We start from the raw sequence: 17,387 nt of genomic DNA, 5'->3' as shown, positions 1-17,387 counted from the left end.
CTCCGGACACAAAAGTGCCCAACGGACGGACAGCTGGACGGACGGACAACGCCAAAACAATATCCCTCCGCCTCTGGCGGGGGATAATAATTCACGAAACACATTTAACATTAATAACGTTTACGGCCTGAATATAGATGCATCCAAATTTTATGAAACATTACATTTCACTTCAATAAATAACAAAGATAAAAACATTTTAGTTGGAGGTGATTTCAATATTGTTCTTAATGCATAATTAGAGATAACAAGGGCTGTTTGTAAAACATGCATGCCCCCCATATGGGCTCTCCATTGTAGTGACAGCCATTGTGTGAATATATTTTGTCACTGTGACCTTGACCTTTAACCTAGTGACTTGAAAATCTATAGGGGTCATCTGCCAGTCATGATCAATGTACCTATGAAGTTTCATCCTAGCCATAAGCGTTCTTGAGTTATCATCCAGAAACCTTTTTACTATTTTGCGTCACCATGACCTTGACCTTTGACCTAGTGACCTGAAAATCAATAGGGGTCATCTGCGAGTCATGATCAATCAACCTATTAAGTTTCATGATCCTAGGAATAAGCGTTCTTCAGTTTTCATCCTGAAACCATTTTACTATTTCGGGCCACCGTGAACTTGACCTTTGACCTTGTGACCTCAAAATGGATAGGGGTCATTTGCGAGTCATGATCAATGTACCTATGAAGTTTCATGATCCTAGGCATAAGCGTTCTTGAGGTATCATCCAGAAACCATTTTACTATTTCAGGTCACCATGACCTTGACCTTTTACCTAGTGACCTCAAAATCAATAGGGGTCAACTGCGAGTGATGATCAATCTACCTTTCAAGTTTCATGATCCTAGGCACAAGCGTTCTTGAGTTATGATCCGGAAACCATTTTACTATTTCAGGTCACCATGACCTTGACCTTTTACTTAGTGACCTCAAAATCAATAGGGGTCAACTGCGAGTGATGATCAATCTACCTATCAAGTTTCATGATCCTAGGCACAAGCGTTCTTGAGTTATGAGCTAGGGGTATTGTTTTGTTTGGGTGGAGTCCATTGCGGTATTCAGGTAAGTGTCGTATTGTCAAATTATGAATAAAATCTTATCATACATTAAGAAGTTATGGAAATTTAACTAAAATTTATTCTTGTGACCTTAAGAGTCAAGGCATTCAAAGGTTGAGGTACAATTTAACTTGCCAGGTACAGTACCCTCGTGTGTATTAAGAAAGTATTTGAAGTTTGAAAGCAATAGCTTTGATACTTTAGAAGTCAAGTAGATCTAAACACAAAATTGAAGAACATATTCAGTTACTTAGACAAAAAAGGGCCATAATTCTTACACAATGCTTGATACGGTTGTCTGCTCTTGTTTATAGATTGGGGTCATGTTGGTAAAACAGTTTGCAAAATATGAAAGCAATATGTCAAGGGATATTGAAAATATTTGAGGTGGTACGCAAACTTTAACATAGATTTATCAATAATATGCATATTCTTAATGGAGAAGGGCCATAATTTTACAAAATACTTCATACAGTTGTCTGGTTTTGTTTATAGATTGGGGTCATGTTGTTAAAGAATTTTGCACAATATGAAAGCAATAGGTCAAGGGACATTAAAAATATTTGAGGTGGTACGCAAACTTTAACATAGATTTAACAATAATATACATATTCTAAGTGAAAAAAGGGCCATAATTTTTACAAAATGGTTGATACAGTTGTCTGCTCTTATTTAAAGGTTGGGGTCATGTTGGTAAAGAAGTATGCAAAATATTAAAGCAATATGTCAAGGAAATATTTGGGGTTGTACGCAAACTTTAACATTAATACTAATAGTATGCATATTCTAAGTGTCCAAAGGGCCATAATTCTATAAAATGCTTGATACAGATGTCTGCTCTTGTTTAAAGGTTGGGGTCATGTTGGTAAAGAAGTATGCAAAATATTTACCCCCTAAGCAATATGTCAAGGCACATAGGAAATATTTTGGTTGGTACGCAAACTTTAACATTTGTACGCTCACGCTCACGCCGACGCCGGGGTGAGTAGGATTGCTCCACTATATATATTTCATATATAAATTATAGGCTTTATAATAATAAGCTAAAAATGGGGGTCACCAGTGAAAACGATAAGTTCCCGCTTTACAATCAAGGTTACCCCCCTTTTCCAGAAACGCCATACTGAATTTGAGATTTTTATATGTGAGCATTAAGATGAGCTAAATGTTAAAAAATTATTATAAATAGATAAAAAAAGAGGAAAAGCCTATAATAAACCCATAAACATACATACATCTCATATATCATGTGTGAGATGGAGCCTACTCAGTGCAGTAAAATTTGTTAACCTTGTTTGAAATTGCACGTGAAATGCGTTCTTCTATAAAATAAGACTTGAAAATGTTACAGGGAAATTAGAACATTAATAATTAAGTAACAAGGCACATATAATCATTCAATCAAACACGTTTAAAGGAAAATAGATTTATCAATCTATCAATGACTAGTGATACTAGTGATATTAAACATTAAACTTATTATGACAAACAAAACAAATACACGATTGTCATGGTAGTTCTTTGAAGAACTTCGACAGGTTGGAATAAGTGTCTCCAAAAGACGCTTGGCATTGGTGACCCTGGGCTGACCGTCAAAGTTATTCATTATACAAATGTTCTTAAGACCATCGCGTTCAAAGATCATTTTAAGATGCATAAGGATGAGTCCAGAGCCAGCTATAATATTTATGTTGTTGCAGCATTGAACACATGACTTTAAACAAGAACACTCAGTGACTGCAAGTTCCTAGCTTTTTTACGGGTTGAATTTGAGTCCATAATCCGTCTGGTTTCATTTTCCTCCTGCACAGGTTATCAGCATACAATGTATCACTGAAATGTTGAAGTTGATATTTAACTAGTACATGTACTTATATTCAGACAGGTTCATAAGATCATCAATAAGTTTCAGTCGAACAAAATTATGCAAAATTGCAAATTGTGTATGAATAATTTTAACCATTTGTATTTATTAAAATAAAAAATATTTGGTCTTTTCTTATTAAGTTGGCTTCAATAAGCCTTCTCAAAGTTGTTTCTATAAATTGACAACATTTTCTTCAAGTTATTTAACAAAATAGTTATATACAGATGTCAAATACACAAGCACTTGTATAGGAGTAAGAACTGATATTAGTGTTTCATGAGAAGTGTGAAATGATCCATTATGATATGCGTCATCGTTTTTATTTATTCAAACATTCACGACATAGCATGTCATACACTAGTATTTTATATGATAAACCCCTTTAAACTGGATTAATAAGTAAGTGTAAACACCACATATCCAGTAGGGATAATACATGTATTTGGTATTAACATTTGGATGAAGAATGTATATATACATTCTTCATCCAAATCTTAAAACCAAATACATGAATTATATACATTCTTCATCCAAATGTTAATACCAAATACATGCATTATCCCTACTGGATATGAAACTGACTATTAACGTTACATTTTATTTATTACTTAAAACATTGGTTCTACATTAACAATCACATATTATTATTAAATCAGTGAAATATCTACTTCGTTTCGATCTTATAAGCCTTTCTGCTATAAAGGAGATAGTTGAAACTTGATGAATGAACGTCCGTCCCGCATGTATTTCCATTTTCTTTAAGTTTAATTGATTATTGGAACATACAGTGTTGACAAAAAGTAATTAACCGTTCCTGGACCACCAATGTTGTTGATCATTGCTGAAAAGATAATAAATATGCAGCATTTTAATTTGAATAACCATAATACATAATTTAGGTGATCACACAAAAAGTATATCATTTTCAGAATAGTAATTTTTGTATTTGGGACATAATATACTTTTTTGTTGTTTGTTTGAGGAAAACATCAATACTCGGTCATAAAATTCAAATATGCTGTCCTTGATTTCCATGCATTTACAACACAACTTTTTCCTTACATGGCACATTTTCGGTATCGGGTCCGTTCGCCCTATTTACACGTTTGCCCTGGGTCCGTTTGCCCTGGGTTCGTTCGCCCTATAGTATCATTTCCATATCGGGATATGAACACAATGTACACAATATAAAGTGCATCATTTATTATTTTATATATAAGCTGTATATATTAAATTAATAAATTATTTGTACATTAATATGTGTATTATAATCATTAAGATTATGAGATTTTGAGTGTAACTTCTTGCGTTGTTTATGGTTCTTTCATTCAGCAATATATAACCACCGTCTGTCGGATTATCTATATTCTTGTAATCTTGTCGATCCCTGCATAGGCAAATAAATTTAAAATTCATATAAACATCATTAAATCTCAATAAAAACATCATCAATATTCAATTTACTAAACTGATCAATTTCCAATAATTCTTGCGTGTATTGCGCTGTGTGAAGTAGCAACTGGCCTTTATTGATCGTTGTCGATTTATTAAGAGATTAAAGAGATAACGGTCTGTGTTAATTGATTGATTGAGTGTCGTTTTAACCTAATTTAGTTAACATTGAGAACAATTACTAAATCATATAGAAATTAGTTATGTAGAATATGATTATTAAGTTGAAACTTTTAGTATTATCCTAAAGAGTATACTAAATATTGATGCATGCATAAATCATGTTTATAAAAAAGAACTGTTATTATTTATTTTTTTTAGAAATTATCTTTAATATGATTATTAGCGTATAATTAAGTAAATAAACATAAATTATGTAATTGAAACAGAGCGGTATATTTTAAATTGTGTAGAAATTAGCCTCAAAGAAAATGTTCAATTATAATAAATACATTAAGGTATAAGATTATTATTTTTTAATTATATAAATATTAAAATGGTAAGCAGCGCAACATAAAGGCCAATTTAGTAAATTATGTAAACGGTCTCCAAACGGAGAGATACAGGTAAAATGTCAATTTATATTATAACCTTAGTCGATTTCGTCCGCCTTTTCAATTAAAAAGACCATTTATTGTATAAGCAAACCAAAAAGACCGATATATATGATAAATGACGTCTTCGGTGATAGGTTTCTCTTCCGCAATGAGGCCTATCGTCAGGCCCAACGGAATGATGGTTTGCATTTCATATGCAAACAGTGTGAGGAAAAAAACTGGCCAGAAATCACCGACACCGATGCAGATGAAGATGAAAGAGCAATCACCGACACTGACCAACAATCGATGGGCAACTCAATTTACGAGAACGCTTCATTAATGATTATGAATTTCATAAAATGTGCTTAACTATATTATAATCGATTTCCATGTAAGATAATACACATATTTCCAGAATGCTAACAAGAGTTCCACATTCTGGCGGTGTAACGTAATGTTTTAACATATTTAAATTATTCATTAAAACATGGGACGACAATTTCAGCTTTTATGGAATTTTTCGTTTAAATGATGTCTCCAGTTAAGTTAAGGCGGAAAGTGTAGTCCCTGATTAGCCCGTGCGAACTGCACAGGCTAATCTGGGATGACACTTTACGCACATGCATAATTCCCAGTAAAGCACAGGCTAATCTGGGACGACACTTAACGCACATGCATAATTCCCAGTAAAGCATTATCGTATTTATGATTTGTTATAGGTCAAACAGCGTATCAAGGAACAGCCTCATGCCCGGGCAATAAAGGTGAAACATAAAGTTTTCATTAATTAATATAATAAACAATTAGAGAAAATTACTGGCCTTTGACGGCTTTGTTACAAACACGCTTACACGTTAAAGAGCGCCGTGTCACGTGACACGGGTTCTAAACGTTATTGTTCACAATGGTCAAAATTTTCAAGCGTTTCCAGGAATCGTTTTTTTTTCCATAAATATCAACACTGCCATGCATTAATTGACGTTTATCATTAACCCCAGTCACATTAGAACGATAATAACACTTTTATTAATCTTTGTCTTTCAACATAGCAAATTGCGTTTTCTTTAAACGATACAATGTCGGCCATATTTGTTGCCTTTGTATTTAGCGGATCCTACATTTAGTATTTATAGAATATTCGTAGTTTTCAGCACATTCCCGGATAACGTTTAGATTGACGGATATGTACGAAAGAAGGAGATATTGCACGAAGTTCATTAGAGTGTTAATACCTTAAAAATGTATCAGAAAAAATTCTTCGTACTGTCTCCGTAGACACTCGTATATTTTCGGCCTAGACCGTCAAGTGAGGAACTTATTCTCGCATGAATATGCAAACAATAATAAAAACTATGCCGTACCCAATGCTAGGAATTTTGCTTAAATAATATTTTTTTACACGTTTTATGACACTGTCATGTTATATAGTGATGTTCTGTATTCACAATGCGGGTTATTAAGAACTTCTTTGCAGGGACCTATTTGTTAGTATCGGTCCCTCTTCTTTGATTGCGCATGAATGACCGCCAAGTGGTAAATCGGACTTTTCCAAATTCATTCATTCGTGGTTGTTTTGGCAGCCAGCCAAGTCAGCTTATCTCAAAAAACGGTATTGAATACTATGGCCTAGGGGCTTCGCCCCAGGCCAAAAACAGCATTCTTAAATAAACTAACAGGAAAAAGACCGTGGTCATTTGACAATTTTGTGTTTCTAACCGTATTTAACCTTTTGATATCAGATATTTAAGAACCTCATATGACAAGGTCTAAATGCATATGTTCTCAAATCAGACAACAGAATTGTTCTAAAAAAATATATCTCTTGTATTTTGTTTGTAGTTTAATTATTTGTTTTAGCCCCACAATATAACAGGCTAGATTAAGAACAGTTCCTTAATATTTACATTAAAACATTTTCATTAAATACATTTGTATGGCTTAAATTATTTATAAATTCAAAATGCGGAAAAAATTCACTATTGCATATATTTAATAAACACAATACATCTAATTGTTATTTTTTGCAAGCGTTCGCTAAATAATCAAAGCTGTGTTAGCAGTAGGCATTGGTTGAATAAAATATGTGTTCAACATCCAAACGTGTTAGCGTACATGCAAGATAAGAAATATAGAAGCATGCACGAAGGATATGCAACAAAGCTACGAACATTTAACCTATAAGGATATGAGTGTTGCTTCTAGTATTGTGTAACACGTCAGCTTCACGTCGTCTTTATTTTCAAAAACATTTAAAGGTATTTACTAACGTATACAACCAATGTACACTGTTCGTTGTGTTCTAAATTGTAAATATAGAGAGGTCGAATTTACTTGGAACGGAAAGGTCCTAATTTTTTGTTAGTTATTCTTTTATAAAGTCACTGCTTTTCTCTGAGAGACCACTTTTTGCAAGCCTTTGAGAAGACAGTTTGAGCGCTTTCATCTTCACCTGAAGGTTCTCAATGTAATCCTCGGCAAAGTGCAGTAGCTGCCGCAGTGCAAGCAACGACAGGATGCTGATGTTGTCATCAAGCTGCATCTCATTCTCGTAGTTTTTCACCGGAAGTATGTTGTTTCTAGGCAACCCGAGAAGACCAGATACCTTGTCCACCGCGGCTTCAATCTTCTTACTCGTGAAAACATTGGAGGTTTTACCAGCAACATCCTGACACGCCAGGTCAACTTTTGTCAGAAGAGCGGCTTGTGGAATTCCTAGAACCGAAGGCAAAAACATCACGATTGAGCTTTTATGAGCCGCAGACGTTTACAATAATTTTTAATCTGTATAGAATTATTGTTTTGCAATTTAATTAAATGTGATAACGTTTAAAAACTGTAGGCATGTATACTTTATGTACTAAAATTTAGAAAGGTAACCGCAAGCATACTCAGTTACCAAAAGCTAAACAAGAGCACCGCCTTGCGGGTGCAGACCGCTCATCTATTTTTCTTTTTAAAGGTGTACAGACATATCTCAATTTCAATCACAAAAGAGGGAGGGGTGGAGCGGAGAGGGGTGTATAGTGTGGGGTGTGGTCATTTATTACATTATCTTCCAAAAATGCAAAAAAAAGGCAAACAAAAATATTTATTTTTTTGGGGGGGAGCGGAGGATTCTTTGGGGGACGGTTGGACGGTATTTCAAAAATAGAATAATAAAAATAAATATTTTTGTTTCTTAACCATGTTTGAAAAAAAACAAGAGATTTATTTGTCAGAAACACAATTGCGCCGCTTTAAAATTTATTTTTTTGTTTATTTTTACCTTTGACCTTGAAGGATTACCTTGACCTTGAATTTCCACCACTCAAAATGTGCAGCTTTATGAGAACGCCGCTTGGAATTATTTTTTTTACATTGACCTTAAAGGATGACCTTGACCTTGAAGGATGAGCTTGACCTTGAACTTCCATCGCTCAAAATGTGCTGCTTCATGATATGCCGCTTTGAATTTATTTTTTGACCTTTGACCTTAAAGGATGACCTTGACCTTCAAGAATGATCTTGACCTTGAACTTCCACAACTCAAAATGTGCAGCTTCACGAGAACACCGTTTTTTAATTAAAAAAAATGACCTTTGACCTTGAAGGATGACCTTGACCTTGAAGGATGACTTTGACCTTGAACTTCCACCACTCAGAATGTGCAGATTCATGAGAACGCCGCTTTGAATTAAAAAATAATAATAGATCTTTGACCTTGAAGGATGACCTTGACCTTGAAGGATGACATTGACCTTGAACTTCCACCACTCAAAATGTGCAGCTTCATGAGAAAGCCGCTTTGATTTTTTAATTTTTTTTACCTTGAAGGATGATCTTGACCTTGAACTTCCACCACTCAAAATGTGCAGCTTCATGAGATACACATGCATGCCAAATATCAAGTTGCTATCTTCTATATTGAAAAAGCAATGGCCAATGTTTTCGGACGGACAGACACCATAAATTTGACATTTACCTTGAAGGGTGACCTTGACCTTGACCTTTCACCACTCAAAATGTGCAACTCCATGAGATACAAGTGCATGCCAAATATCAATTTGCTATCTTCAAAAGTGAAAAAGTTATGGCCAATGTTAAAGTTTTTTTCGGACGGACGGCCAGACTGACTGACATACTGACGGACAGTTTAACTGCTATATGCCATCCTAACGGGGGAATAAAAACTATTTTTGGGGTGGGGGGAGTATAGTGTTAGGGTGCGGTTGCCATTTATTACATGATCTTTAATTAAAAAAATAATGCGGGGGGGATTCGGGAGGGATTCGGGGGGGGGGGGGGGCGGGGGAATGATTTGGATGGAGTCTATTGTGGTATGTCCCCTCATGATAGCATGAAAGTATTTGAAGTTTAAAAGCAATAGCCTTGATACTGTAGATGTAAAGTGGATCTAAACACAAAACGTAACCATATATTCAAAGTTAATAAGTCAAAAAAGGGCCATAATTCCGTAAAAATGATAACCAGAGTTATGCAACTTGTCCTTTACTGTCCCCTTATGATAGTTTGCGAATGTTCTAAGTATGAAAGCAATATCTATGACACTTTAGGGGTAAAGTGGACCAAAACACAAAACTTAACCAAATTTCATGTATAAAGGGCCCATAATTCCGCCTAAATGCCAGTCAGAGTTACATAACTTTGCCTGCACAGTCCCCTTACGATAGTTAGTAAGTGTTTCAAGAATGAAAGCAATAGCTATGATACTTTATGCAAAAAATGGACCTAAACACAAAACTTAACCAAAATTTTCAATTTCTAAGTCTAAAAAGGGCACATAATTCTGTCAAATTGCAAGCCAGAGTTATCTTACTTTGCCTGCACAGTCCCCTCATGATAGTTAGTAAGTGTACCAAGTTCGAATGCAATAGCATTGATACTTTATGAGAAAAGTGGACCTAAACGCAAAACGAAACCGGACGCCGACACCGACGCCGACGCAAAGGTGATGACAATAGCTCATTTTTTTTTTAAATAGATGAGCTCAAAATGTGTAGCTCTTTTTACCTTTACGATTAACAATTCGTTGGAAACTGTTAATCTTTTTGACCAGTTTCGGTGGAATGTCGCCAACAGTTGCAGTGTCGATCACAAACACAACGCAGTAAATCTTTTCTGTAACCCTTGGTTGATGCACGAACCCGGGATTGTCGGGGATGATTGGAGGAGGGGCTGGGTTGAACTGTTACGAAAGATTTTACTGTCTGGCTGTTTTTAGAGTCAAAGACACAATACAGCTAAAAAGTGACATACGCTTCATTGATTGGGACTGTCATGTAATCAAATATCAATGTACTTAAACGTATCATTTTATGCATCCGACAAAGCTGAACGCATTACTTAGATAAAATTGATTGTTTCTAAGTTGATCATGAAATTTTCCACAATATCAGAAAACGCGAGAAATTTGTTTTTGTTAATTATCTGATAAGGTTAATCATTACACTGTTTTAATCATGTAAACTTATGTGTACGTCAGTGCTTTGGGGTATCTTACGTATGCGAATTAATCTCGATTATTGATTGACAATTCAAATTATAACACATTTTCATTCGTAAAGAAAAAATCTTAGTTTAGTTTGTTTTACTTTCAATAAAGTGTTTTGTTACACAAAAATGAATCTTAACCAACTACATATCAAGATATGAAATGCTTGCTCCTATGCGAAATCGTGGACGACAAATCCTAAGATCGCGTGTTTAGATTCCTGAAACTTCCACATAAATTGTGTTGGTATGTGTCTTCAAATTATTCTTACTGTCGTTAGCCATTACCTCTGATTCAAAAGGCGAAGTTGTCATTTATTACTCTAAAGCATCAACTAAGATGGTGAAACAATTTATATGTGAGAATAAGTAAATGTATTGCCTTGATATGATTGAAATACTTTTGAAACCACCAGAGATAGCCTCAAATAGTCCCATTCCACGCGATATATACCGGGGTAGCTTTAATAGACATGCACTGCTAGACTAAGTTTGTATTTATTGATAAAATTTAGAGAGCACTGACTCATGTCTGTAATAGGCCTAATGAATGTCTGTAATAGGCCTAATGAAGAAAAGTAGTTTACAGCAGCTAAGTTTGAAACATTACTTAAGGACAATAACCATGTAATTATAGGGTCACATAATGCATTTATACACCTGCTTTTGCAATAATGCATGCCATATATTTACGTCAATACAGTCAGAGACTTATTTGTTTCTTGACAGTAGATTCACGCGTGCAACTGGGTTCAGATTGTTTTAATTATAGATCGTGACAAGATTACATGGTCAATCGATATTTGTTTCGTGTCAGTGCATTTACCAGATAATAAATGTGCACATATATGCAGTTCAACAAATCAGTTGGACCCATCAATTTGACATGTTTATGTAACGATACATGTATTTAAGCAGAACTATCTAAGCTGCTAAAACAGAAGCATCTAATCCACATGAGAGACACTTGAGGATTATCTTCAGGATCCCATGTGGGAGTGGGGTCCTGTTTTGGTAGATTTAGACAGATTGTGTCATGTCCTGTAAGTTTTATCAGTTGATTACAATATTTTCTGGACTTGGAAAACATGTACATGTACATGTATTAACAAATGAATAAATACCACATAACTATTCACTGAGTTTATTTATGTATGTGTTATTACGGTACAATGGCATTAAGAGTAATAGTTCTTGCTAACTGGAACTCCGTTTGATGAAGTTTATTTACGTAAGCAGTTTCATTTTGATATCTTTGATAGTTTTCGAGTTATGTACTGGACAAGACACTCGGAGGCCGCACGAACGTCAAGACATTACCTCATAATAATCCGGGATGTTTCCATTCAGTAAGTAGCTGCAATCAAAATTGTCAATACCCTGAGTGACCTCCAGGCCACGTGTGTCACACAGCCGGAAATTCAAAGTCGCTCCAGAACGCACATTCACTTCATAAGGGGTATACTGCAAAGCATGCGTATTACATTTAAGATATAATGAGAATCTTTGTTAGGATCGTGAGTTCTAATTTAAATTTCCGGTTAGATAAAAACAGCCCACTAATAGCAAACATAATGTTTTCTAAATAATATTCCATTTTCGTCAACAAATCACGTTTAAGACCATATACTTTTTATTGAGCTGCTATGTAATATATAAAAGTATATATTTCAAATCCTAACTTATATTATGATCAAAATTACTATTGAGATGTTAAAAAACTTTTAATACGAATAAGTATACACTTGAGGCCCTAACTTATGAAATGGCCACTTGATTATATGGTTCTTTTTTGTTTACTAAATAAATCTATACACCCATGTTGGTTAAGTTATGGCATTCTCAGCCAAGTTACGGCATGTATTCACGTCTATATTAACTGTTCGTATACCGCAAGTGTTATGCCATGTGTGGCGATCCTACATGGAGCCCTTTGCGAGATGCGACCCTTAAACACCGAGTTGATGGTGTTGTAGAAGCTGGACTTGCCCGCCCCTACTGGACCCAGCATCAGGATACGGACATCTGACAGTCCAAACTCACAGGAGGGTTTGAACGATACGATGTCCTCGGTAAGCTTTTCAAGGAACTGAAATCCGGACAATTTATATTTACAATAACAATACTATATAAGATTATTCTAGGTTCATCGCTCGGTTCAAACTTATAATAACTATAATGCACGTAAGATGACATGTGCGTAATTGTTAATCCATTAGAACGTACACAATAGTGGTTTCATACATATAGAAGTTACGGTTCGGTTCTTCAAACAAATTGGAGTTTAAAAAACCTAATACACATAAATCGAAACAAGGCTGTAATATGGAATGATCATCACCTTTTCATTCCATTCAGGAGTTTTTCTCCACGGTTGTGTTGGAGTCCTATTGCGCTGCCCATCTGTGCACAATAATTGCATAACGAACATTACATAATTTGACCTTGATCAGTATGCTTACATTATGGTACACTAGCATTTAGATATCACGATACATTTTACCAAATGAGAATACTTTCATAAATCACTGGATTCTCTTAAAACAAAATATAGTAGATATAAAAACATTCACAAAAATTATAATTGTATCACAAACATTTAAAAGATATTTTGAATAAAATCTGTTGGTTTTGAATGAACGTAATCATCGAAAAAAATGCCTACAGTGCACATCTTTTACAATTCATTGTAGAAGGTAATCAAATACTTAACAACTAAAAAACTGTGGATATTAACCTTGAAATTTTCATGACTAATTTCAAAACTGTGATGATCACATGTTTATTATTAAAATACACTGCGCATGTGCAAATACATTTTGACGACAATGCATTTACGTAAATAAAACTCAATGAAACAACTTCCTATGGACACATATGTTATGATAATTACACTCTTACATACATAATACATTGACATATTTCTAAGAGCATGAACATTTACCTGTAACTCTGTAAACCTCTAGCTCAGTGACGTTCATGTTGCCATTGTTGACTTGATCTGCAGATAGATCTTGGTTGTTGTAACAACCAAATTTCATTTGACCTTTTAAAGCGAAATAACCACCTGAGCTGTTAACTGTGTTTAGGAATGTCAACAGATCGTGTCCCATACCAAACAAAGGTCCATAGGTTTTGCCTCCGTATAGCGCATATGTTGTTTCGCGAATAGGAAACTTGGTAAATGTATCAGTGCCTGAATACTTTAGTTGAAACAAGAAGGCATTCGCATCTTGCACCCAAGCGCCACCACTGTTCCAGTGTGCACTAACATATCCCCCATAGACCGAATCCTGTTGGTTGTACAGAACAGTAACGGTGGGTCCCTGATTAGCACACTTCTGGTGAAATGTTGCAGGGTTACATCCATCCTTGGTTATCTTGTAGAGCAAGGTGAAGATCTTTGGTCCTGTGCCGATCCAGGACTCCAGCTGATCCATGTACTTTTCAGGCAACTGTCCCGCCATTGTTCTTGTTATCTGTATGACATTGAGAAAAAACATATTTAAGTTGACAGTAAGTCTTAACAAGAGCACCGCCTTGAGGGTGCAGACCGCTCATCTATTTTCTTATTAAAGATGAAGGGACTCTCAATTTAAATCACAAAGGCGGGTGAGGTGGAGTGAAGAGGGGTGTATAGTGTGGGGGTGTGGACATTTATTACATTATCTTCCAAAAAGGCAAAACAAAATGCAAAAAAAATTGGGGGGAGGGGATTCGTGGGTGCGATGGTTTGACGGTATTTCAAAAATAAAATAATAAAAATAAATATTTGTGTTTTTTAACCGTTTCAAAAAAAATTGGGGTGGGTGTGGTCGGGGGGGGGGTATAGTGTGAGGGTGTGGTGGTTATTTGTGAGATGATTTAAAAAAAATATCGGGGGGATTGGGGGGGGGGTGGAGGTGGGGGGAGGTCACGGGGGATGGTTTGGGTGGAGTCTATTGTGGTAAGTCTGGTAAGAGTAGTTTTGTCAAAGTATCAATCAAATCTAATCATAAATAAAGAAGTTATGGCAATTTTAGCAAAATTTAATAATTTTACCTTGAGAGTCAAGGTCATTCAAAGGTCAAGGTAAAATTCAACTTGCCAGGTACAGTAACCACATGATAGCATGAAAGTATTTGAAGTTTGAAAGCAATAGCCTTGATACTTTAGAAGTAAAGTGGATCGAAAAACAAAATTTAACCATATATTCAAAGTAACTAAGTCAAAGAAGGGCCATAATTCCGTAAAAATGACAACCAGAGTTATGCAACTTGTCCTTTTACTGTCCCCTTATGATAGTTTGCGAGTTTTCCAAGTATGAAAGCCATATCTATGATACTTTAGGGGTAAAGTGGACCAAAACACAAAACTTAACCAAATTTTCAATTTTCTAAGTGTAAAGGGCCCATAATTCCGTCCAAATGCCAGTGAGAGTTACATATCTTTGCCTGCACAGTCCCCTTATGATGGTTAATAAGTGTTGCAAGTATGAAAGAAATAGCTTTGATACTGTAGGAATAAAGTGGACCTAAACACAAAACTTAACCAAATTTTCAATTTTCTAAGTATAAAAAGGGCACATAATTCTGTCAAAATGCCAGTCAGAGTTACATAACTTTGCTTGCCTGCACAGTCCCCTTATGATAGTTAGTAAGTGTTGCAAGTATGAAAGCAATAGCTTTGATACTTAAGGAATAAAATGGACCTAAACACAAAACTTAACCAAAATTTTCAATTTTCTAAGTATAAAAAGGGCACATAATTCTGTCAAAATGCACACCAGAGATATATTACTTTGCCTTCCTAGTCCCCTCATGATAGTAAGTAAGTGTACCAAGTTTGAATGCAATAGCATTGATACTTTCTGAGAAAAATGGACCTAAACGCAAAACTTAACCGGACGCCGACGCCAACGCCGACGCCAACGCCGACGCCAAGGTGATGACAATAGCTCATTTTTTTCCCAAAAATAGATGTGCTAAAAAGGGTCTATTAAATTAAGAAAATATAAACCAACAAGTTATTTGAATTAACGCATGAGTTTGCTAAACAATGATTGCATTCATTAGCAGTCGGACCGGCTGGCTAAGTTGGTAGAGCGCTGGGCTACAAATCTGATGATGCCGGATTAGATCCTCGGCCTGGACACAGCGAGTAAGAGGGTGGGTCTTGTGATAATTTATACGGCCATTCTTCCCCATACTTCTTATTTAACAAAGGCGGTTTTCAGTTGAAGGCATAGGTATATACACTTAGTAATGTTATATCAGTTTAGTTGAAACCTATTTATTTTAGCCCGATTGCATAGAAAGTCATTCCTACTTATTTGAAATGCTCTCGAGTCCGTTTCCTGGGCCTAGAACCAGTACTTGGTGTCTATATGGGAGATTGAAAGAACGCTCCCACAGCGGGGATCGAACCCGTGACCTCCCGGTCGCTAGGCGGACACCATATCCATTACACCACGGCGACCTTAAATATATCAGTTTACCCAGGAAACTGTGAGTTGGAAAACTGACTGCCGTGATATGATGTTAAAAACGGCGAAAATCCAACACAACAAAAACAAGAGCATCGCATAATGGGTGCCAACGCTCGGCTGCGGGTGCTTTTTTAATAAATGAAAGCTTGTCAGATATTTTTTGTAGAGGTCACAGTGACCTTGACCTTAAACCTGGTGACCCAAATATGGTTGAGGCGTGTAGAACTCATCAAGGTGCAGCTACATATGAAGTTTCAAAGTTGTAGGTGGAAGCACTTTGATTTTATAGCCAATGTTCAAAACCTTGACAAAATGTTAAGGTTTTAGCACGACGCGGACGAAACGACACGACGAGCTGGCTATGACAATACCTCGGGGTTTCTCCGAAAACAGCCGAGCTAATAATAATGATCAATAATTGAAGGGGACTTTTCACGTTTTGTTAAATTAACAAAATTAAAAGAAAAATGGTTTCAGTTTCAAAATATTTCGTTGAAGTTATGATATTTGAAAGGAAACTGTAATACTGAAAATTTACCATGCACTTAAATATCAATTATATGCAACTTTTGACGATTTAAAAACCCGACAATTATAAAACTTTGCTACTCGAAACGATTGGAAAAATGTGTAGAGTTTTATAATGTTGTTTTCGTTATATTTTGTGATACAACGAGGATTGCTTATATAAAGTATAAAATACATCCCTCATTGTATGAGCACGGATGACCGAGTGGTCTAAGCGATAGATTTTTACTCCAGGGGTCAGTGGTTCGAGCCCAAATGAGGGTTACTTTTTTAATTCTTTAATTTTATCCTTGTTTTTTTACTGGAGCTTTTTAGATCCAATGTTTACATTTTTCAATATAAAGCATCTAATGACAAACTTCAATACATGCCTAAATCTATCAAAAGGTCGTTTAAACAAAGACGATTTATTGCATTTAAGTCAATATATTTCCAGTATACTATCATTGAAAGGCATAATACTTATGGGGGTCAATAATCAAATTAGTCGCAAAATAGCAAAAACCACTTAAGACAGTACTAAGTACTATTTTAAAACCATGCCATACAATTACAAATAAAGTTAAATTGTGCCTTATTTAAGACAGCATTTGTGCATGACATTAACATTGTATTATTTTTGTATTACTGATCTTGTAAAGCCTTATCCTAATCTGAAGATATAGTGTAGATTCAATCAGTTTAAAAGGCGAAACCATTTTCAGAAAATGGTGAGGTTGTACAGAAATTGTAACATGGTTATATAAATGGATAACAAGCATGAAATATATATATATATATATATATATATATATATATATATCAGTTGCCTTAACATAGCAAAGAAACTTCAAAGCAAGTTTTAAAAAGAACTATGTACTTCATACATTCGTAAATACATTATGAAAATTAAACCCGATATCTTACTTGCATAGAGAATTAAAACACATATGTCATGGCCTATACATATTCCTGAACAAAAGCTTACCTGAATCAACAC

General features: G+C 35.2%; 2 protein-coding genes across 2 annotated transcripts in view; one reads left to right on the top strand and one right to left on the bottom strand.

Annotated features, from left to right (window-relative positions):
* The window catches only part of LOC127855142 (uncharacterized), a 368,604-nt gene that overhangs the window by 171,948 nt on the left and 179,269 nt on the right, over positions 1-17,387 (top strand). The window lies entirely within an intron of this gene.
* Positions 6,577-17,357, bottom strand: LOC127855138 (interferon-induced protein 44-like). Its single transcript, XM_052390537.1, has 7 exons — positions 17,315-17,357; positions 13,358-13,892; positions 12,755-12,816; positions 12,305-12,502; positions 11,734-11,877; positions 9,934-10,108; positions 6,577-7,635 (listed from the first exon to the last, which is right to left on the bottom strand). The coding sequence occupies exons 1-7, from the start codon at positions 17,318-17,320 to the stop codon at positions 7,286-7,288; spliced, it is 1,470 nt and encodes a 489-aa protein (XP_052246497.1). The 5' UTR covers positions 17,321-17,357; the 3' UTR covers positions 6,577-7,285.

The sequence above is a fragment of the Dreissena polymorpha genome, chromosome 13, assembly GCF_020536995.1.
Source record: "Dreissena polymorpha isolate Duluth1 chromosome 13, UMN_Dpol_1.0, whole genome shotgun sequence".
Taxonomy (NCBI): Eukaryota; Metazoa; Mollusca; class Bivalvia; order Myida; family Dreissenidae; genus Dreissena; species Dreissena polymorpha.
The sequence above is the reverse complement of the archived record's forward strand: the minus strand, read 5'-3'. Positions and strand labels throughout refer to the sequence as shown.

Excerpts from the sequence above, each read along its gene's own strand:
- LOC127855138 (XM_052390537.1), bottom strand. Across the intron at positions 11,878-12,304 it reads CACATGGCATAACACTTGCG|TATACCCCTTATGAAGTGAA; the intron begins GTATACGAACAG and ends CATGCTTTGCAG. Across the intron at positions 10,109-11,733 it reads ACATCCCGGATTATTATGAG|TTCAACCCAGCCCCTCCTCC; the intron begins GTAATGTCTTGA and ends CTTTCGTAACAG.